General features: G+C 38.6%; 1 protein-coding gene across 1 annotated transcript; it reads left to right on the top strand.

Annotated features, from left to right (window-relative positions):
- Positions 1 to 8197: 8197 nt before the first annotated feature.
- On the top strand, positions 8198 to 16925 carry LOC140242539 (monocarboxylate transporter 7-like). Its single transcript, XM_072322281.1, has 3 exons — positions 8198 to 8469; positions 10581 to 10721; positions 15910 to 16925. The coding sequence occupies exons 1-3, from the start codon at positions 8211 to 8213 to the stop codon at positions 16887 to 16889; spliced, it is 1380 nt and encodes a 459-aa protein (XP_072178382.1). The 5' UTR covers positions 8198 to 8210; the 3' UTR covers positions 16890 to 16925.
- Positions 16926 to 24481: the final 7556 nt, after the last annotated feature.

The raw sequence follows: 24481 nt of genomic DNA, 5'->3' as shown, positions 1-24481 counted from the left end.
ACATTTTCATTGTGCAGAAATGTCACATTCGGCTGATTATTCATTATGCCTTGCATATCAAGAAATACCTCATGCTTTATTCCAAATGTATCACCTCTGTGAGCTGCAACTACTGCTGTCCAGGTGCTACCCTCGTATTCTTCAATATAGGAATCTTAGGTAAAGCAGTTACACACGTTGTATATGTGAAATTAATGATGCTGTTTGATACCCTTTGCAGTATAAGTGTACCAACAAATCTAGACTGCATCCCTGTCAAGTTACTCTTCCATACTTACTGATGCAGCATATATCAGGAAATCTGAATTACATGACAGTAGTATTCTCTGCCAGTGTCTGTAAGCTGGTGTACAGTTTAGATGGCTTTGTATGTCAAAACACTTGGCATTGTCGACTGCCTGTGGGAAGATTATGATCTGAATATCTCGTTTTGTAGTAGATCATGTAACGATTGATAGTGATGGTCAGAAGACAAGAACAAATTATATTTGGATCAACTGATTGTACATCTGTAGGCGTATAATTATCTTTGATGCATTGTCGACTGCCTGTGGGAAGATTATGATCTGAATATCTTGTTTTGCAGTAGATCATGTAATGATTGATAGTGTTGGTCAGAAGACAATAACAAATTATATTTGGATCAACTGATTGTAAATCTGTAGGCATATAAATATCTTTGATGCATTGTCGACTGCTTGTGGGAAGATTATGATCTGAATATCTTGTTTTGTAGTAGATCATGTAACGATTGATAGTGTTGGTCAGAAGACAAGAACAAATTATATTTGGATCAGCTGATTGTAAATCCGTAGGCATATAAATATCTTTGATGCATTGTCGACTGCCTGTGGGAAGATTATGATCTGAATATCTTGTTTTGTAGTAGATCATGTAATGATTGATAGTGTTAGTCAGAAACTCATTGTACAACTGTAGGCATATAATTATTTGTAATATAAATGTCAGTTTTTAAATGTGATAATGAGTTGCTTTTGCTGAGCTGATGTTTGCTGATGACAGTATATGAAAATTGCTCTCAAAGAAATATGTTGATGAGCTTCAGATTCTGTACATTCCAAAGAGTAACAAATAGTTACGTATTAGAACAACAAAAAAGAGTAACAAATAGTTACGTATTAGAACAAAAAAAAAAAAGAAAGATATTTATGAGTAAATGTGATATCACTGAGAGGGACTGTAAGTTTTACAAGTAACATATTTATATTTTAGTAATCTCTGTTATAGGAAGAAAAAAAATGGAAGACTTAATTCCCAAAAGGTATTCTGCCCTTGTGTTGAGCAATGAGGTTGTGAAATAGTTTTATTTGTCTGAGCCAAAATCATGCCTAGCTTTCATACCTAGCTCCTTTTTACCTCTCTTTACTGCCATTTTGGCCATTTTATTTCTTGTATCCCATGCAGTCTTGCCCTTTCTCTCCTGTCAAAAAGTCTCAGAAGTATGCCCTTGGGTTATGGTATTTTATGTGATCTTGTCTTGTTTTGGTATTTTATTGCGAGTCAAGGGCAGAGCTGCCTACTAGCATGTTTTTGTTTTTTTGTTTTAATTATTATCATATACCTTTGTAGCATGCTATTTTTCTCATGAAATAGAAGATTGTATAATTTTGAATGATTTTATTTTTTCTGAAATCAAACTTTGCATGTTTAGTCTCCCTGTTTCCTTTAATTATGAACTGAAGTATGATTTTTTTAAAAATCTTCAAGTATAATTGTTTGTTTTTTTTTTCTGTTATGAGTTTATATATTGATTTGTGTTGGCTGTTATACAAGAGTGAGACACTAAAGACCTCTATTTTCAAAATCATCGAGTTAAAGTGCTGTGCTGCCCTTGAATTTAGGTGACACCCGATTTATCATTCTATCATCTATTTTGTTTCATCAGCTTTGCACTCAAGTGAATTGCCCAAATGGCACTACGACACTACAAGGAAATTTGTAGTTTTCACTTTTACATATGGCTCTTAAAGTTGTGGGGGGGGGGGGAGTATAATGTATGCTTCTAGACTTTTGAATGCAATAGATGATATGATTTGAGTTTTGCATATTTTGATTTTGATTTGATTCATTTGTTTTTTCCCCAGTTTTACACTTGCCATGATTGCACTTTGAAACTGAGATATTGGTAATGCCTTTTTGCTCTGTCAGTCACATTAGAAAGTACAAGCAGAGAGTGTCCAGCAAGATTACATATTACCATTAGTATTGACTAGAGTGCTAATTCGCAATACACCCTGTGCAGCACACAGAGTGAGTTCTGCCATTACTGTGCGGTCACAAAAGAGATGATCTTGTCCTTCTTAGTTGTGGCTCCTTGCAAAGAGCTGACTTACGTAGCACCATGCGAATGCTAGTGCGGATTCGCAGTAAGACCTGTACTACTGTTCTGTGAGTGGACGGAGTACTTATGAAGCAAAGTTCGCCATTATTAGGAGAGAGACGTCTCCTTGTGATCACAGAAATGTTACGTAGTTTGCCCTTTGTCGGTAGTGAGTATGTGCAGTGTAACCGCTTCGATAAAGAGGTTTTAATTAAGTGTCTTTATTTAATAATTGTGCCATGAGCAGTGTAATTTCCTATAAAAGTGCTCATAATTAGGCATTTGTACTTGTAAACAAATATCATGCCAGATTCATTTTCTAGGAATCAAAAGTTCAAAAAAGCTTTCGTTGTACTTATAATGTCAAGTACTTTTCATATTGATCTTAGCTACTATGTCTGCATTTAGTAAAACATATTCACACTGTATATTTACAGAGACTGATGAAAATTTGAGGTCAAATACTATGCGTCATAAAGTCTTTCATCCCGGTTCAGTATTGTTTTAGTTTTCCTGCTTAATGTAATTGGTTTCTTTAATTAGATGCTCAAACTGAAGAGAAGAGCTGTTATTTGTAGTCTGAAAGAACTCATGCATGAGAAACTGTCAGTAGTCTTTGGTCGAAATTATTCTGACAGGTTACCATGAGGAAGAATCTGCATTTCTGATGTAAACAGAAGGAAAATGGAAAAAATTTATAGTAGAGGAGTTGTCAAAAAGACCCCTTTTTAGAAAAATGATATCAAATCATCCTTTACCAGATGTATGCTAGGCATTAGTCTTTCACATTTTCAGTAGCATTCATCACGTCATAGTGCATAGAGTTGAGTGAATAATTTAAGCCGAGCACAGGATTCCTACCATGCTTCCTATCTCCACCAGGGCAAAGAGCACTTGAATGAAGACCAGTAAAGCATTGTCTGTCAAAAGATTTTCTTTTCTTTGTCAAATATCACTTCAGCTGTTCGTCGAACTCTAGACCGATGTTTCGGGGGGGGGGGGGGGGGGGGGGGGGCGACCGGCGCATGCCCCCCCCCCCCTTTATTTTTCGTTAAAAACAAAAGAAATAAAAAGAAAAAAATGAAATGAAACCCGGAAGTGGCACCAGAAATATTAGTTGCCCCCCCCCCCCTTTCAGAATTCCTGGATCCGCCCCTGACCAGTAATGCAAAGTTTTGCTTGGTAGGCTGGCCAGAAGTTCCAAAAGGAATAAGATTTACACCTTCATCCCTCTTATTTTCAGTATTCTTAGAAGTTGATCCAGTGATTACTGGAGTGACTACAAAAAGGTCTCAAGTGAATTTTGAGAATGTGTCAATGTAGCAGAGACAATGTTCTTGCCATTGAGGTCTTCTGCTGTGGCCGAACAAAGAGTAAGGCTATTGATTCCTCTCTCTCTCTCTCTCTCTCTCTCTCTCTCTCTCTCGATATTTATAAATGAGGCATAGAAGTGTGTCAAAATGAATTATGTTACTACACAATGTATTTCCATGACGCAAACACTTTGTGGTGGCAGTGGCATTCTATGTACTTTCTGGTGAGACTGAAAAATTAGTAAGCTGTCGTCTTCGTAAGACATTCCTGTATGTGAAGAAAAGGTATTCATTTTCATATTGCACCTTGAAATAGACAATGTACTGTGAGCATGCATGTAGAGTTTACACTTTGAAATAAATCACAGAAAGATTCTATGATGAATGGGTTCTCCTTATTTCATCAACTGTCATCTTGATTTAATGCTTGGTGTTAGCAAACGTTGTTTAAGCTTTTTTTTTGTTTGTTTATTTGTTTGTTTGTTTGTTTTGTTCTGTAGAGTCCCATATAACCAGGTGGATTAATTTGGTGTTTATAGAAAGAGAGCTACTGCTCCCTTCTTGAAGTCATGCTTGTGACTACCGAGAAGCTATGTGCTTTTAATGACTACTGCATGGTGGTACCCAAGATGTTACAGCCTGTTTTGGGAAGATCTAAATGAGCAGGGAGGTGGTGTCACATGGTTGGTCGCTGCAAGCTATGTGCTGAATATGAACAGTGAAAAATGGACTGTGTGTGTTGGCCTTAGTAGGAGTGACCACGATATCGGACAGGTGGCCATGTTATAATGGGCCAGGAAGAAACCCTAAACACAGACCCTCAACACAAACCTGTATTCGTAATACAGGCTAGCCTGTTTATTTGGTCACTTTCATTGACAGAGCTCATCCACTCATAGTGAGACATTCATTGTTCCTCCATGTGACACTCAAACTTGGAAAAAGTGGAATTTGGCATTGTTGTCTGTAAAGTTCATGTGCTCAGTCATGCATAACATTTGTCAACATCATCAGGCATCAGTGGAAAGAGGAAGAGTTCTTCTTTCCTCACAACCAGCATTTTCCTCTCCAAAGCTGACAAGTATGAAATGGTAGCCCTCCAAAGTTGCATTGCCTTTTTTATATACGTACTGTATATTTTGGTATAACCATGCAGGGAGATGTAAAGCAAAAAAATCCCTCCTTTGTACCCATGCTCCGTGCCGCGGAAAGGTTATGCGCTCTATCGCAGGTGTAAATGAATTGCTTCGACAAGAAACATTTCTATTGAAGATTCCTCTTTCACAACAAACAGAGCGAGCAGCAGTTCGTTGTCCCTTGCGATATTTTTGACAGCAATTGTTTGGTGTGTATAATAGAGGACAGGACGCGCGAACAAAAATCAGGTAAAAAAAAAAAAAAACTTCTTTTAAATGTAAAATGCCATTGAACACGCGGAAATGCGCAGTAGCCAATTACATGTATCAAAAACCCATATCAAAAACTCGATTACGGAAGAGCAGCTTGGAGGATATATGGAACATTAAAGCCAGTGGATAGTGGTTGAATGCTAAGCATTCAATTGTCATGCTATGCTAACCTACGCATAAATTTGCACAAACTGGATAGAGATTCCACTCGATCCACTGACACCCTGGTCTAACCTGGGAGGTGGAAGAAAAGGAGAGACAACTCCTGCTCTCCTTTGAAGGATGCGCGGCACCGCCGAGGCTGGGGGCGTTTCATGAAGGAACTTGTCGGATAAAATATCTGACAGGTCAATTATATCCGACAAGTTTTGAGAAATTCTTTAGTCTGATTGGCTGATTTCTCTGAACTTGTCGGATATAATTGACTTGTCGGACATTTTATTCGACAAGTTCCTTCATGAAACGCCCCCAGGTGCTTTGACAAAAGAGAGCATCAATAATCGGGACTAGCGCTCTCACATCTAGAAATACTTGCCCCTACTGCATTTCGCTCTCTCTCTTCAATGTTATGGCAACAATGAATTTGTGTACCTTGAATTGGAGTAGCGAATCAAAATGCAGTGTAAAACGGACAATTTTAACAGCAAATCGGAGCACGCTTCAGTGGAGTACTTTATTTGAAAGATCAAAATATCGCTGATTAAAGGATAGAAAACTAACATGCGGAAATGTGCGCATTATAGAAAAATATTAGGTTTTTAAGATGGCCTAATTTTCATTTCATTTCAATTTGCGCATTACGAAGAAACTAGAAATACGTGTTTATGATATTGAATTCTTTCCTTAACTACTCTTAATCAATTCGAGTATTTCATTTAAAATTTTACGGGGAAATAAGCTTGTAATTCAACGAAAGGTGAAATGCGTTCTTCGTCTCCGAACTTCGCCTTGTAACTAGAGCGGTGCAGAGCATGACTTCAAAGCGTGTAGTGGAATGTTAGACATCCCATTGTAACGCTTTGAACCCAAACATGTGTTTGCATGAATTACAAAGAGTTGTCTCTCCTTTTCTTACACCTCCCTGGTATAACACATGCACCATCACATACTACCACTGCAGTCCAGCCCATGCCAGTCTGAGTTGCTGCTGCTAAAAGGGGTTGCTTCGTCAACACTGAAGACTCAATGTTGTAACAAAAGAGAGCAGTAATCTGGACGAGCGCTCTCGCAATACAATTAATGTAGGCGAGACCTCCAGATCCACCTGCTGCAATGTTCTCTCTTTCTATGTACTGGCAACAATGACTGTGTGTGCTTTGAATTGGAGCAGCCAATCGAGATGCTGTGTAAAATTTTCATATTCATATTTTAAAAAACATTGTCGTATTCGACGTTCATTCGCGATCACCCAAATCGTTCACAATGTGGAACCACAGTTTTAAGTTGGTGTTGGAGCGGTCACCCGCATGGAGCACACGCTGGAGAACGTAGTCACCATAATAGTATGCACCGATTATTCGGGGCTCGAATAATTAAACTGGGTATGATTATTTTCATATTTTCATGGTACTGTATATTAATAAAAAAAAACAAAAAAATCTGTGTCAAACTCTACATGCTGATGGCATAAATTTTTACTCGATGGCGTGAATGTTTACTTGCTGAAAAGAGAAATTTTGATACGTACTACAAAATATAGCCATTGGTACTTAGATCCGGATATTAGAAAGCCTTCCATTCGGCAAGAATACATTTACTCCGCCAGTCCGCTGACATTTGCTCCGCTAACAAAAAATAATGATCTACCGGCAAGACAAGACATTTTCTCCTGGCGGTAATAGCTGGTCTTCGCCGAAAATATGCCGCAGAGATACTAGATCGTCGCGATGTTTGCTCCAGTTACAATCGCCCTATATCGATAGTGGCCCCGCTGATATCTTATCCCACCGAAATATGCTCCGAAGATATACAACGTTCGATCCCATTTTGGTTTGGTTTGGTTTGGTTTGGTTTGGTTTGGTTTATTTCTGCATTTTCTTTCTACAAATATATATTAATAACAAATGAAAACAAAGTGATGCAGAGTATGCCCAAAATGGGGACATACAAATCAATATAAGAAATGTCAATTTCATAACAACATCAGTCTGTAATGACATATGAATCAAAGCAACATACTGTATTTATGAACCGGCGACATTTATCTTATAGAAAATAAATTGCTCCTCTGATCTCCGGAGGTAATACATTTCCCCTGGTATACGACCTCTTTGTATCAGTTTTGTCACAGACATGTAATTTGATATATCCCACGAAGTGAGAGGTAATCTTCTGGGTTGAATTAAAGTTTCAGATATATGCGATCACCTGTTCGTTTTTGTTGTCGTGTTTTGTTTGTTTGTTTGGTTTTTTTACGCCAGAGGAAAGACAAATCGAATTGAGACGTTTGCGATAATGACAAGGGCTCGGTATACTGGATGATGTACTTTACAACCATGCAAAACTTATCAACATAATATATATCACTTTTATACAATTATTCAACTCATAAAGGTATTCATTGATATCCATTCCTGAATCATCGCTATTCACCGAACACTCTCACAACGATTATCCCAATTTATAACTATAATTATTTTCCAATACATATAATCAATATACCCTCATAACTTTAACGTTATATAACTTTACCAAATACCAAAACTAATCCGGCATCTTTTAATAAAACACCCTATTGTAATTATAATTTCATAATGACAATTCAACCCCGTGAAAACTCATTTAATAATTGTGCCCAACAGCACTTTGAATCCAACACTTATCAACTTTCCTCCCTCTCAAAAAATAACAACTGATGGTACATATTATTATATCGATATAAATGCAATTTTTGAAAAGCTTTTGGTGGCTTCGCTCCCTCGCACATAAGCGCCTCCATCCCCCCCCCCCCCCTCCAGAGATCAAGTCCTAGCTATACCCCGTTCTCTTCGACACAGCTGTGTGTACTTGGCAGCGCTCTTGTCGCTTTTTCAATCACTCGCACAATAACCGCATCAAAAAGTATTGTTGTCGAATGGATCATAATTCTATTTGCGTGTGCACGAACCTTGTATATAGACCCGTGAATATCACAGTTGAACCACCTCAATGGGTGTCTTCTCTGTTCGTGCACAAATAACAACTGTAATGGCTCAGTCACAGACGGCAAAAGACGTTTCGTTACAAGATTCGAGCGATCCTTGGAAATTTGTCGTTTTGCTGAGCAGATTTTGCGTCTTATTTTTCGATGCCGGGCTGTCTAAATGTTTTGGAGTGCTGATACAAGATACGGTCTCTCGCTTCGACAGTGACTACAAAACAGTTGCCTTCATATGCAGTTTGCCTTCAGCGCTTATGACCCTGCTTAGTATGTATGCCTCAAAGATTTTATTGTGTTTGTTTTTTCTTTGCTCTTTACCCGTGGGCTTGCCAATAGACCTGTCATTATCTTGTTACGTCTTGAATTCCCTCTACAAAACTCAGTTATGCGTTGTTATACTAGGTGTTACAAAAACATTTCCCACTTTTGATCCGTAATAGTTCAAAAACTATATATCAGATAACACTGACATTTGATGTGTGTAATAACTGAACAGTGCACTATTTTGTTGGAGGCAATTTTACAATGACAACATAATTCAGTTTCATTAAATTAAACATTAATTTTTCAGTTAGGTTTCAGATTTTGCTCTATTTCAACCCTCTGTACAAAACTTTAACTTTACACAGAAGTCAATTGGTGAGTGTGGGAGTGTGTAGTTGATACCCAGACAATGGTCCTGAAGAATGGCCAGGATTGGAATGTTCATTATTTATTCATGAGGAATCCACTATCACAGCTAGTCTTTTTTTGTTCTGAAATGTGGTGTATGCAAGCACGTGGAAACATGTGCTACTTTTTTTTTTTTCATGTGCATGCATTTCACCCTTTGCTATGAATTCGGATTATCAGTGCCCAGGGCAATCCATCATTGTATCCTAATCAATAAAGCACTCATGTGCCTTGGAGCAGAGCTCTGAACAGGTGGTATCCATGTCCATTGTTCAGGGTCAAGTAAGTACACACTCACATACAATCATTAGTTCCTGCGTTAAGTTCAAGTTTTGTACCGAGGGTTAAAATTTGACCAAAATCTGGAGCCTAACTTTGAAATTGATAATGGATTTCATGAAACTGATATAGGTTATCATATTCAAATCACTTCCAACTAAATTGTACACTATTCAGCTATTACTCATATCAATGACAGTTTTATCTGATATACGTGTATAGTTTTCGAACTACATGTATTACGAAGCATCAAGAGTGGGAAATGTTTTTGTAACACCTAGGAGGATAGTATTATCACTTACATAATTTCATCACAGCTGCAAAAATGAAATCGACAAAACAACAACTGGACATTAATCTGAAGCTTTCTCTTTAAAAAATCATGTGTAGATGTGAAATTTAAGCTGGTCTGTTATTATGTTTTCCAGTAGTGTAAATAAACACCTGTGAATAAGTTCGTTTGAAGATAATTCATAATTCATTGTCCCCAGTGTCAGTGGTTTGTGGTAGGTTTAATTTTTGCTTTTTATTTCGTTTTTGCGAGAGTATATGGCATAATAAGAACAACAATTGTTTCAATAAGAATGCAAAAGTAACGAGAGTAGGTCTTCTTGGAGCAATTTTAGAGCGTGTCCCAATTCTTTGCGATCATAATCATATTTGCTTTATGAGATAAGCATGAATGGAAAGATATACATCTCTTCTTTCATTTGATGCACAACTAATGGTTCATAATTCATGCATGACTGAGTTAGAACAATACAGTATACAGCATTCTCTGTAAATACCTCCCCCCCCCCACCTCGAATGACATTAACTATAGCACTGCCATTTTTTGTGTGAATTCAATGGCGCAGGTGAGCCCATTGTCTACCATGCTAAGTCGGGAGTGCTGAATGTTTGTGTTTTCGACTATCCGTAGAATCGGTAGAAATGAAGCATGTTTCCATGCATATTTTTCTCAAGCATGCGATGCGTTATTCATATTTGATGCATAAGGTATCATACGAAAGAAAAAAATATGGATATTTAGGTTATGAACTTTGTTTTTCGAAAACGTAACGTTTAAAGTCTGAAAAATTCACCTAAAGTCTCCATTTGCGCGTGCAAATGAAAATTTGATAGCACCACTGTTTGTTTCTCTAACTCAGTCATGCATGAACGATGAACATTAAGATGTACATCAAATGAAAGAAGAAAAGTTTATCTTTCCATTGATGTATATCTCAAAAAGAAAATTTATGATTAAGATAGTAAAAAATTGCAAGGAAACTCGGTTTCGTTTTTTCTGGGACACACTGTACAAGTCTCGAGTGTACTCTCGAGAATTGTACTGTTGCACCATGTTTATCAAAAGTTGATAATTGCGATAGTCTACATAACGTTGTGAAATTGCACGTCTATCTTGACAATCACACAATTCACAGGCCCGTTCGTGTATTCACTGATGAAGGTCGTACATCCAAGACTTGTAGTCATCAGTGGTAGCTTCCTGTGCGCCGTACCCTTGATGTGTGTGCCGCTCGTCAGGACCCTAACCCTCTTCGGCTTTCTCTTCGCTTTAACAGGTTGTACCCCTATGAATGAATGAATGAACGAATGAATGAATGAAAAATGATTTATTACCAAATTTAAGTTCACGTTTACAATCACAGATAATTTATACAATCATTGAGAATACAATAATAATAATACAATTAACAGGAGTACAAGACATGAAAGTATAGAATCAAACTTATCAACAATATGAATATGAAAGTACAAACATATTTACAAATTTGGTAAAAGTGTCCAACAAATAGCAACGCTAGTGGACGTTGTCCTTGAATACAGAAGAAGAATATATAAATTCAACAAGAAAATTATTTACATTATAAACAAGTGTATTTACACTATGTACAAGATTAACATTTTGAAATTGATAAGTGTACTTACATTACTTATATTACTAGAATTGAAGTTTTTGCTACTATAAACTTCGTATGCACAACACAAGTGAGGCGCACATTCATGTTGCCAAAGCAGGAACTGTGCATAACAGGAGGTGCTGTTACATACAGAGAAAGTAATCGTGTTCTCCTTACAAGTCGTACTTTCGGCACCGCCGAAAAAAGAATGCACATAACTATACAGATACAAGTAGTACCCATAGGTGCTTATAAAAAAAGGAACATTCAGTTCGCAGGCTGCGTGCCGGGGTTGAGGGTAATCAAGTTCCATTCTCTCTCTCTCTCTCTCTCTCTCACTCACACACACGCACACACACACACACACACACACACGCAAACAAACAAACACACACACAACACACACACACACACATTACATTTAAACAAATTTATTTATTTTTACTACTAAATCCCCATTTATTCATTTCAAGTCAAAATGTTAAAAACATGTTAATCCTTCCCATATTTATGATATAGAAAAGAATGAATACAATCCAATAAATACTAGAATTGCTATGGCAACTAAAAGGGCAGGTTAGTAACGTTACGAAAAAAGGACATGACAAAAAAATCAATGTCTTATAACAAAAGGTGTGCAAAAACTCAAGGTACTTCAAACAGAGCGTTGCATTAATTTCAATTATTGCATCATGACAAATGTTCATGCAAACATTTTTAGCAGTTCGACCAATAATTTATTAGCTAGACCCCCAAAAGCAACCGTAACGTTACATTTGTCCGAAGTAATTCTGCAGGTCGTATTTCACCCTTTTGTAATTGACGAAATGTCACATGACTTCTGGGGTATTTAAATGTATTCATCTTTTACCCGTTAGCAAAACTTTGAGGAAAAATTTTCTAATGAACCCACTGTATTTACATTCGCGAATTTCAGCATCCCCAGTCCCACATGTACATTTTAATGACGGTTTCAGATCTCGCAAAACCAATAAATACGAAAAATAAAATATACTGAATTTGAAAGCCCTTTATGACTGGTGAACATCCATTGCATTAGTTGTTACCTAGATTAAAGATTAAGATAAAGAGGCACATTTCTTTTGTCCATGTTATGTCCACCTAACTGCGGAATTGCCCATCATCTACTGTTTTAACTTTTAAGTGATGTAATCAATCTTTTTAACCTCCAAGCACTGTCATCCGCAAACTCAAATGTGATTACACTATATATGTATACATTATCCTAGGTGTCCCATCAGTGTATTTCCCTTGTTTATTACGAAGAAGTTACAATACTGTATACCCCCTGCTGTGAATAAGCATGAGTGATTTAAAGGAGAAATTTATAGGAAATAATATCATATAAATTGACTGTTTTCCATCATTTAATGTTATTTTGATTAATTTCTGACATAAATCATGCAATAAAGTTGTCTCTACTTTGAATATAAGAATCTTTATTTTTATCAAATTTGAGCACTGGAAGAAGTTCGATGCGGCTACGAAAAGTGCCAAATCTGTGACGTCACCACGTGTGTATGCAACGCAGTGGGATTTACCCATCTATAGGCAAACTGTGCGCACTTTTCAGGAAATTGGTGTGTAATTTGTTGTCAATCTAGAATAAATCGTCCGCCAAAACTATATATTCACGTCGTGAAATTGTTTGTTTGTGTTCATTGGAATCATATTTTACACCCATAAATTTACGGAAAAACAAAGTTTTAAAAGCACAAAACCTATCGTCAGCTCAAGATTCACGATTGCCGTGATCAGCTGTTCCTTCGTACAGCCACAATTTGCTGTTATTATTGACACAACAAATCGATCATTGTGGGGGAATTGCGTATAGCTGAGGTAATCTTACATACTCATGAAGGATGATAACTAAAGCAAATAGCTGTAATTGATTGGAAATCATTTTTCACCCATAAATTTACGGAAATACGACGTTTGAAAAGCACAAAACCTACCGTAATCAGCTCAAGATTCGCGATTGCCGTGATCAGGTGTACGCACAACAGTACCAGAAGAATCTTCAGTGAAGAGGTATTCCTTGATGCCGTGATTTCAGCTTGATTCTTCTTTGAATAAATGGCATGATGAAGGTTTGTTAGATGAATGTGACCTTCTTTTTCTCTTGTGTGTTGGTTTAAATTCTAATTTCTACCTCAACTTGGAAAAAAAAAACAGTCTAACAAAGCGGGAAACTGCAACATTTCCGCGCTCAGCAGCAGTCACGATACACATGTTGCATGCAAGTATGCACAGCTGCTGCAGCGATCCCCATAGTATAACACGTAGGTTGCTTGTAAACAAGGGGGTCCTCGGCGCAGTTGACCAATCGTGAACACGTATTTCGACACGTGTCTTGGTAAGCAACAAGGCTGTTTACGCGTCTGGGAGACGATTTGCATAAACTTACGCATGTTTCAGACGAATGGTTTGAATGAAAGTGAGTAGCATGACATCATGTCATGACCATATTTGGAATAAGCAGAGGTAGAGCTTTCTGTAGGTACCAAATGTGTCAGGGTTCAACGCAGAATATCTAAAACACGAACAGTCATTTTCGCCGTAAGCGAAGGCGATTTGGTCTTTAGACGTAAGATTTTGGCCAACATTTGAGATTGACATCCCACTTTTCTCTTCAAAATTCCACATTTTGTAGGTTGTATTTCGAAATGTTGTTGATATCAATCAGAAACTAGAAAATTTCCCTCTACAACGTGATACCAAAATGTCAATTTGGTCCCTGAGGTCAAGGGCGCCGGAAGCGGGGGGGGGGGGGGGGGGGGAGGCACTTGCCCCCCCCCCCCCCCAAACAAAATGTTGGGGGGGGGGGCAAAACGAGTTTTTGCCCCCCCCAAAGTGCCCCTGTAACAAATAATTAATCACTGATTTAAAGACCAGAATGAACAATAAAGGCATATTTCTTGTCTAAATGTTGTAATTTCATAATTGAAAATGCAAAAATTTTCGACCCTAACGGGGCGAAAATTATAATACACTAACAACATACATTGTTGTATCTATTAACTTAAGAGTAAATTTAATGTATATATGGTAGCCTCGTGTCCTCGAGTGTGCCAGCTGAAACATACCTTTAGTAAACCTTACATTTTTCATTTTCTTCTTTGCTTTCTAGCAGTATAAGAATATTTTTTATTGTTCGAACGAGCGATCACGTTTAATCTTTTAATGAGTACATTTCACATAAATTGCAAAGTGAAAGTGGCTCGCTCGCTCTGCCCGTACTTATAGTAAAATGAAAAGTTTTCATATAAGTTATTATCATAGTCCTTCGCAGTGATTTCTTTTACTATGTTTAATTCCTCAGAAATCTAATTTAAAATGCTCTATAAAAGCGACTTTTATACTCTGTTTTTACAAAAAGTCCCTACCATGGGAGGGGGTATCCCCCTCCCACACCCTCCCCCGCTCGGTCGCTTCGCTCCCTCGACGAGAATCGCACCATCATATAATAAACCCCCGTATGTTAAGATCATAGTCCTTCCAACTGATTTTTTTCAATATGTTAATTCCCTAGAAATTTGCTTTTAAATGTTCTATAAACGCGAATTTTATACTCTGTTTTTACAAAAAGTCCCTACCGTGGGAGGAGGTGTCCCCCCTCCCACACCCTCCCCCCCCCACCCCACTCGGTCGCTTCGCTCCCTCGCCGAGGATCTCACACCATCACATTATTAATGTACTCCCGAATGTTATGATCATAGTCCTTCCAACTGATTTTTTCAATATGTTAATTCCCTAGAAATTTGCTTTAAATTCTCTATAAACGCGACTTTTATACTCTGTTTTTACAAAAAGTCCTACCGTGGGAGGGGGTATCACCCTCCCACACCCTCCCCCCGCTCGGTCGCTTCGCTCCCTCGCCGAGGATCTCACACCATCGTATTATTATGTACTCCCGTATGTAATAATCATAGTCCTTCGCACTGATTATTTTTCACTGTGTTTAATTCCTTAGAAATTTGCTTTTAAATGGTCTATAAACGCGACTTTTGTACCCTATTTTACAAAAGCTCCCTACAGTGGGGGGGGGGGGGGATCCCCCTTTCCACCCCCCCCCCCCCGCTCGCTCGCTTCGCTCCCGCGCCGAGGATCTCACATCGTCACATAATAAAATGTGCCCCCGTTGGAGATTTTGCCCCCCCCCCCCCCCAAAACCAGAAGTGTTCCGGCGCGCTTGCCTGAGGTAGGTCATTTTTTTTTACCTTTTTCGGGCTGTAGCGCGAAATCACATTTGCAGAGAACTTTCGGGTTTTGCCAGAGCGGGTCTCATATAGCCGTACGGCAAATCAGCTCATACACATTAGGTGACGTCGCTCAAATCTGATGTTTCTTGTAGCGAACGGAGCTACGTGGTCATGGAAATTGGGTGTTTTTTCAATCTCAAAAACAGTTTGCCGGTAAAGTTACATCGTCTAAAAGATATCCAGTTTTGTTAACTAGCTTCTTAGCTTTCCGTAGATATCAAACTTGCCATATTTCTAGATTCTCTATAAATTTCTGCTTTAATTTGGTCTAAATATCATATTTGTGCATTTTTTCAAGTTATAATTTTATGTAAGTCAGTCTTATTACACATGATGTATATTTTATGGGCAGCTCAACCATTCGATTGCGTCCATGAGATGAAACCACAACCTTTATTTGATGCAATCAATAAATTCAATTAAGAAAAGCTTCACGCACTTTTAAATCAATTCACTTCCATGCAAGACACGCTTTGCAGGAAATTTATCTATAAAGGAACTATTAAACCTCACGAACTATAACCATTATATCGTTAATTTTCTTTCTCTCCATCCTTTGCCAAAAGGATTTGGATTGTCCATCGTGTATCTCGCTACCACCATTACGCTCAACGAGTATTTCACGAAGTCATTCATCATTTTCGGCACCCTCAGCAATTTGGGATTGACTGTCGGGGCATTTTGTTTGCCGGTCATAGTGGAGTGGTCATTGACAGCCTACGGATACAACGGCGCGTTTCTCATCCTTGGAGGAATGTGCTTACACACTGTTCCCTGTGCCTTGACGATCCGTCCACGAAGAGACAGTAAAACGCTCCAAGTGCACCCCACTGCCACAAAAGAAATCGATGATGCTTCAGGCAACGATCCGTCATCAGAACCCACCATGCCCACAGTAACTGTCAGTGAGAAAAAGCCATCCGAAAATATGACCTCTGATACAAAGAACGGTGACATTGAATCTTCACGGGGTTCGTCCCTTCGAATGAAACTGAAATCGTGCGTGTATTTTGCAGAACCTCTCTACGCCTTGATAACTCCAATTTTCATCTGTTTCTCTTTCTTTGTGTACGCGTGGGTGCTTTTTTTAATACCCGCGGCGGAGTCTCTTGGTGTTGAGCGTTCGCGAGCTGTGTATCTCGCGAGCATCGCTGGCTTTGGAGGTGTACTCGGAAAACTTGGCCTGTTGCTCTTCATGCATTTGGCCTTTGACTTGACCCTGGTCTTTGTAATCTGTTGTTCAATATGCGATGTCACCATCTTCATCAGTTCAATGAACAATAGCTATTGGTACCAAGCGCTTGTGGCATTTATTCAAGGTCTGACGGTCTTTGTGTTCGATTCCATTGGAAGCGTGATGACGAAATTAACTGTCGAAAATGAAGAAAACATGCCGATTGCCCTCGCTTTAATGTCGTTTGCATGTGGTACTGGCACTCTCATAGGCGACGTTTTATCGGGTACGTATGGCTCTTCAAAATATGAGTCATATACAATATTTTGGAGTTTAATTCCAACTGTGACAGTTAAAGAAAGGTTTGTATAATTTGATGTTTTAAATACATGCTACCAGGGACATGAAACACGCACCACCTTTGATGAATATGGAAATACGAAATGAACTTTTCGAACAAATGCCGTATTTGAATGTAGGCCCTATATATGTATGCAAGAAATTCACTTTCCCAACAAAATCCGTAAATATGTATATATATATATATATATATATATATATATATATATATACATACATACAGTGCGTATCAAAAAAGAAAAAAAAATCAACCCTGGAGGGCTATTTTAATTGTCAGCTATGGAGAGCTCAATGTTGGTTATGAGAAAAGAGGAACTCTTCCTTTTTTTGAGTGTCACAATCCCATGAAGGAACAATGAATGTCTCACTGGATGAATGACATCTGTCAATGAAAGTGGTCAGATTGACAGGCCAGCCTGCATGGCTGCATGTTTGTGTTTATGATTTCTTTTAAACTTTTATGGTCCATACCCTTCAACATGGCCATGTTGTTGATAACTTGGTCACTCCCAAAAAGGTTAACCCATTATTCATTTTCTCCCTTCATTCTTAAAACATACGGTTTGTCGCTACGAGCCATGCGTGGAATATGAACAGAGAAAATGGACTGTGTTGGTTGGCCTTGTGGGAGTGACCAAGTTGTTGGACAGGTGGCCATGTTGCAGGTTTAATACGGACTATAAAATGTTAGAAGAAACCCTGTAATACAAACCTAAACACAAACGTGCATTCGTACAGGCTGGCCCGTTTATTTGGACACTTTCATTGACAGATCTCATCCCTTCAGTGAGACATGCTTTGTTCCTTCATTGGACACTGAAACTTGGAAAAAGGGCAATTTGTCATTGTTGTCTTTAAAGTTCATGCGCTCAGTCATGTATGACATTTGTCAACATAATTAGGTATCAATGGAAAGAGGAAGAGTTCCTCTTTCGTCACAACCAACATTGTGCTCTCCATAGCTGACAATTAAGAAATGGTAGCCCTCTAAATTTGGATTGCCTCTTTTGATACGCACTGTATATATATATATATATATATATATATATATATGTATATATATATATATATATATATATATATATATATATATAATACCGGGTGTCCCAAAAAAAGCGGAACGGTGGATTTTCAGTACCTTGCGTTCTACAAGTGATGTATTTTTTGCCCTTCTTTTAGAAAGAGCATCTTCCGCAGAAGACAATGATACCAAAATCATTAAATTTGGTGAACAACTTTTTATTCTACACCCAATTCACCCAATGCAGTCATTTTCAAATTTCGAATTCAAATGAGCGACGGATTTAGGTGCGACACGCGTTCCATACGGTGTATTGTGTAAGCCCGTTGATCCATTCAACAAAAGATACAGCTTTCACATTGGGCGCGCGCGCGCACTCTCTCACACACACTGTGTTTACCAAAGATAGTAGAGATAATAAGATACGAAGGCGCGCGATAACAATGGACACAAAATGGCTACCCTACATGACGATACAAAAGAGAGCTAAGTACAAACTCAGTACACCTAGGAACATCATTCATTTTCAAAGGTAGTGGTATTTTTATTATCTTAAAAAGATTTAAAAATTATAGTCGTAGCTTTTTTTCGATAAAGGGGATTATTTTGAAGAATGAGATTTTAGAGCAATAAGGATTATTTCGTGGAGGTAAAAATTTGGCAACAACATGATCTCACAATCAAAAACGCTTGATAACCAACATTATAAAATGGGTTCAAGAATGTAGCCAGTTGGAAGCGCTGAAATGAGTCACGTGTGCGTGCATTAATTTCTTTAGGTATGCACTAAGAAGAGTCTCTCTTTCACCTCCCTGGCCTGACGTACGTCACAATGTTTACACTAGCAGTGCGCACTCAATCAGTTGTTACAAGTGCGTCACGCGCTACTATACGCGCTGTCAATCCTGTAAACAACTTCTAGTTCGGGCCGCGGGCTGCCACAACAGCCGGCGGCCTTTCTTGTGCATAACAGTACAATACTTATGTGCGGGATTTCCGAGTGCGACGTGCGTAACGTTAAAGCCCAAACAAAGTTCTGGTATGCCTGCAAAAGTTGTCAAATTTTGCTCCAAAATGTGAACGTATGCCTAGGAAATGTGCGGAATAACGCTGTAATAACAAGATATTCGATGGGTAAGGACGAAAATGGGATATATTAACCAAAAACATTCAGTCTCGGAACTTACCCGAACGGGGTCAGGCTAGACTCGGACTCGGGAATAACTCGGCCTCGCTTTGCTTGACGGCGGGATGAGTTGTACTGCTGCTGGTTTTCCCTCTGGATTGTACAGTACTATGCACACGGGAGCGGCCTGTATAAACTACATTGTAGCGTTCTGGCTACTCGCAGTAATGGTCCGAGTTGTTACAACACGCGCATCAAAAACCTCTTTGGCGCGCATGCAAAATTAGTGTGCGCCTCTCAAGCACCTCTAAAAACAATCAAAGACAATTGATGAACAACAACAAAAACTTCAAAGACCGCGCGTCTCAGCAACTGACGTGATGTGCGTATTATAAAGCGTCTTTGCTAGTATGCTTGAGGACCGCGCGCTGTCCATTTGTTTTGTACAGGATTAGCACGCACTTTCCTGTCTGCTCAGTAAGGCCTCGTTTGGCCTGTGCCCGTAGTATTATAGAGTAGGCTACTGATGAACATGGCGATCACGAACTGTGTGTAAATTATCTGAAATAGGGTCGAGTTTTCCCTGAGACCGAGTTAGTCTGGAGCCTTCTGGAATAAAAGTCGGTTTACCGACTTTTATTATTTTTCTCAAAATACTCCAAAACGACTCATCATTCCGGCAAACCGCGTCAGCCAGGTAAGTTTCTTTGTAGACTCTTTCGATATATTGCAAGCAAATAATTATGAAATGGTGCCAGACGGGTTCTCAAGCCCTTACCAGAACTTAGTTTTCACTTTAAATGTTTGGGACGAACATCTTCGGACATCTTGACTTTTGAGCGAGTGCTACATGTAGCTGACTGGTATTGTCCCACAAAGGTACGTGAATAAGGCTGTTAGTTTTCGACCCATTTTATAAAACAAATGATGCACAGGATTATTTCGTGGCGTTAGTGAAGGTGCGGCGCTCTCTCGAGTATTGACAACGGTTGCAAACATGCACTCGGCTGCGCCTCGTGCATGTCGCACCATTGTCAATACTCTCGAGCGCGCCGCACCTTCACTAACACACTCTATCCTGTGCATCATTTGTATAACAACATCTGCAAAGACAGCGCGTCTCTCAGGCAAAGACACACATCACCCGAGACGCGCTGTCCCTGAAGCCGCTGCTGTTGTTTATCAAGCGTCAAGGCAGCGCGTCTCAGGTGATGTGCGTATACGCTTGAAGACCGCGCGCTGTCCATTTGTTTTGTACAGGATTAGCGCGCACTTTCGTGTCTTATTAGTTAAGCGTCTTTGGTTTTTACCTGGCCCGCGCCCAATGTGAAAGCTGTATCTTATGTTAACATGGATCAACGGGCTTACACGATACACCGTATATGGAACGCGTGTCGCACCCAAATTCTTCGCTCATACGTCGCAAAAATCCAGCGAAATTTGAAAATGACTGCACGTACAGAATTTGGCGTAGAATAAACAGTTCTGAGCCAAATTTAATGATTTTGGTATCATTATCTTCTGCGAAAGATGCTCTTTCTAATGATGTCAAAAAATATATCACTTTTAGAACGCAAGGTACTGAAAATCCACCGTTCCGCTTTTTTTGGGACACCCGGTATATATATATATATATATATATATATATATGTGTGTGTGTGTGTGTGTGTGTGTGTGTGTATAATTATATTTATGATATGCAAGATAGTGCATATCTAATCTTGTAAAAAAAAATACATGTTTCTGCAAGTGTCACATCTTTTTCGTAGATCTTAGTTCTGACAAGAACTTGCTGATGATAAAAAAGCTCTCTGGTAGCAGGCTAATGATCTTGTTGCTGCATTTCCTCCCTCAACTCGCTGTTTGGGGTAAAAATCCTTCGTGTGAAATGGAATTGTTAGAAGGTGAACTAAGCTATAACCTGGGAACTGGACATAATTTGATGTACAAGCCGTATGACAAATTGCCAGGAGATGACGTCATCCACTCTTTATTTTACACATTCATATTGACTGTTCAAAGTGTTTAGTGAAAATTGAAAGACTTCATAATAATTATGCTGCAAGTTCCTTAATGTTTTTCCGATTTTTATCAAACGTTCACTCTTGCGCTTGCAAAATGTTACTCTTTCTTTTAGACTAACTTTTATTTATCTAGGATTTTCCCTTAAATGTCTTGTTTCTTATCTGGGTAATCCCAAACAACAATGATTTTTTGCTGGGATGGCTCACTATATAAACATTTTCACTCCAGAGAATGTTTTGCACACTTATTCGTTGTTTACCATAATTTCTGTTTATTTGAATATTCTACATGCTATATAGCTGACGACAAAAAAAAAATACCCTTATGTGACATACCTTTCTATATATTTAACATTCTGCGACATTGCTCAAAACTCAAGGTCACATCTACGACGTCACACGGTCCTACAGGGCAGTCTTCAATACGATAGGACTGGCATTGCTCTCCGTGATCGTCATCCTTGTCCCTGTCTTCATCATCCTTCGCCGCCGAGCTAAAAGAAAGAAAGCTGACTGAGATTCTTCACCGAGTTAAAGAGATTGTATAATTTTGGTTGAGACCTAATTTCAGGTTTCTAACATTTTTTGGTGAGATAATGAGAAACAGGCCTCTTATGAGATATGAAAGAGCATGTAATTCTATGAGGAATTCACCATTTATTTGATGAAAATTGGTTTGAAATGGCTGAGATATCCAAAAAGGGGCGATTGTAATAAAATGTGGGACCCACACTTTATTACGATCGCTTTGTTTTACTTTGTTTTTGGATGTTTCAGTCACTCCAAACCTGATTTTCATCAAATAAACTTTGAATTCCTCTTAAAATGGTATGTTCTGTACTATATCATAAGTGTTTTCTTGGTATTAGTCTTTCAAAAAGTTAAAAGCCCAATTCTCATCTCCACCAAAACTGTACCATCCCTTTAACAGCCTAGTGAGAGATAGAAACTTTGTTAAGATAATAGAATATCTCATTATAAGCAAGTAATTGCTGAACCGCCATTCATTCGAATTTGCAGGCGCATGGAATATCTATTTTCCTCTGGTTACTTGCTTCTGTGTACATGAATGGCAAATATACACATTCTAGGGCAATGTGCATTCATGACTCGATTCCTTCTTTCAAATGGCATGTATGTATATTATCACACGTTATTGGCCAATTTAAAGCGAGAAATTCAATTGTCAACATATTAATAGAAACTATACTCCCAAATTCTCACAAATCCATAATTGTAGGTCATTAATGAACACCGCATGATGTAGCAAACAATTCTCCGCCCACTTTTCGACGTTTTAGTCGTACATTTCACGATATATAGATAACACTAGGGTTTAGGGTTCCTTGACCTGCCCATTATGTCTATTAATTATGTTGTTGCGATCCTTTTAACAAAAAAAGCTCATAGGATAAAAATGCCAGGGGTATATGGAACAATCATGGTGAATTGGGTCATCCCACGAGACCGACACCCATGACTCAGACGACGAGTTCGACATTGAAGAAGGTCCATGACTCAGACAGCCCCACGAGCCATATACAGTCCATGTGTTGACACTAGGCAAACAAAACCCACGAGTTCGACATTACATCACGGGGCCCGGCGAGATGTGTCGAACTGATTGCCCCCCCCCCTTTTTTTTGCCTAGTGTTGGACTCACAGACTTTGCCTGTTGTCGAGTTCAGGGGCTGTATGGCTCGTGGGCTGTATTACTCGTAGACTGTATCACTCGTGGATGAGTAGAACTCAGGGCGTGACGTGCACCCGGTATTATGTCTAAAATGAAATTGTCACTGTTTAAAATGTCGGGAAAACTTCTAGAGATGTTATGATAGAGATATATGAAAATCATAAAATGTTAGGCGTATTAATGTCCGTTATAAAGATACGAGAATTACTGATGGACAGTTGAAGTAATTACTAATGAATAAGTGTGTAACAATTACCATTAAGCAAGATAACCCACGTAAATGGATGTAAAATAGTGGTGCTAACTATTGCTGACTCACTAATTCAGCAGTGTTAAGAGCTCCTGAAATGTTTGATATTTCGTCATTACCTAGTGATAAACTGAGTTATACAGATCAAGTGCAGATTAGGATACCAGGTAACAGATTGTTAAATATCACTCAATGATTCTTGTGAGTAACTCTTGTGGAACTTTGTGAGGGTCTGTACCGGAGTAATAGGCGATCACACATCGCCGGTTTAGATGGGGGTTCATGGCAATTCGGCAATTCACCGTGCTCCGCCAAAGACCGTGTTCACTCCGTACACAAACCCTGGTCATCCGTCACTCATCCGCCATAAATCCCGAGAACCGCAGGTTACCGCCAGAAAAATTAAACATGTTTATTTTTTCGTGGCGATCTTGGGGGTTTGAAATGGACCGTGTTCAAAACGCCGTTCACCGTGAAAAGAACGCATCCTTCGTGTTTGCACCGCAAGATCCGTGATAATACCGTGTTAATACCGCCATAACTTTTCATACAAAAACAAATGTAGAACTCTTAAAAGAGAATAATGCCTCCGGCGACACTTCGTGGCGGAGCAATAAAAAAGAATGTCAAAAAGGCAAAGATGAACCCATAATACAAGATCGGGTAAATATATTGAATGCTAAAATTTAATTACTTTTTCTTTTATTTTAACACATAGAGTAACAAAGAAATAAAAAAAAAATGTTTAAAAAGTTGGTAGATATGTTGAATAGTATACATCACTTACATTAAAAGGTGTGTTCATACTTTTGTTAAAGCTTACCAGCTTAAAAGATGGCCAGCTACGTGAACCTGTAAGTTATACAGTTATAAGTTTGAAATGGACCGTGTTCAAAACGCCGTTCACCGTGTAAAGAACGCATCCTTCGTGTTTGCACCGCAAGATCCGTGACAATACCGTGTTAACACCGCCATAACTTTTCATACAAAAACAAATGTAGAACTCTTAAAAGAGAATAATGCCTCCGGCGACATTCCGTGGCGGAGCAATAAAAAAGAATGTCAAAAAGGCAAAGATGAACCCATAATATAAGATCGGGTAAATACATTGAATGCTAAAGTTTCATTACTTTTTCTTTTATTTTAACACATAGAGTAACTAAGAAAGTTAAAGTTGATAGATATGTTGAATAGTACATCAATTACATTAAAAGGTGTGTTCATATTTTTGTTAAAGCTTACCAGCTTAAAAGATGGCCAGCTACGTGAACCTGTAAGTTATACACAGAAGACTTATGTAAATATACTGTATGTTGAGTTCTGCTTTCGTGATTATGTATGCCTTTTTGTAGGACTGCATGTTGATACAGATATGTTGAAACTTAAGAGACTAGAGGGAAAAGCGGTGTTGAAACTTGGAAAAAAAAAAACACACAGCATTATTATATTACGCGAACCTGTAAATAAACAGGAAACTATGTAGATATACT

The sequence above is a fragment of the Diadema setosum genome, chromosome 2 (assembly GCF_964275005.1).
Source record: "Diadema setosum chromosome 2, eeDiaSeto1, whole genome shotgun sequence".
In the NCBI taxonomy this organism is placed as follows: domain Eukaryota; kingdom Metazoa; phylum Echinodermata; class Echinoidea; order Diadematoida; family Diadematidae; genus Diadema; species Diadema setosum.
Note: the sequence above shows the minus strand (reverse complement) of the source record. Positions and strands in the feature narration are given on the sequence as shown.

Coding starts and splice junctions, on each gene's coding strand:
- LOC140242539 (XM_072322281.1), top strand. CDS start 8,211: ATGGGTGTCTTCTCTGTTCGTGCACAAATAACAACTGTAATGGCTCAG. Junction 8,470..10,580: donor AGCGCTTATGACCCTGCTTA/GTATGTATGCCT, acceptor CACAATTCACAG/GCCCGTTCGTGTATTCACTG. Junction 10,722..15,909: donor CTTTCTCTTCGCTTTAACAG/GTTGTACCCCTA, acceptor CTTTGCCAAAAG/GATTTGGATTGTCCATCGTG.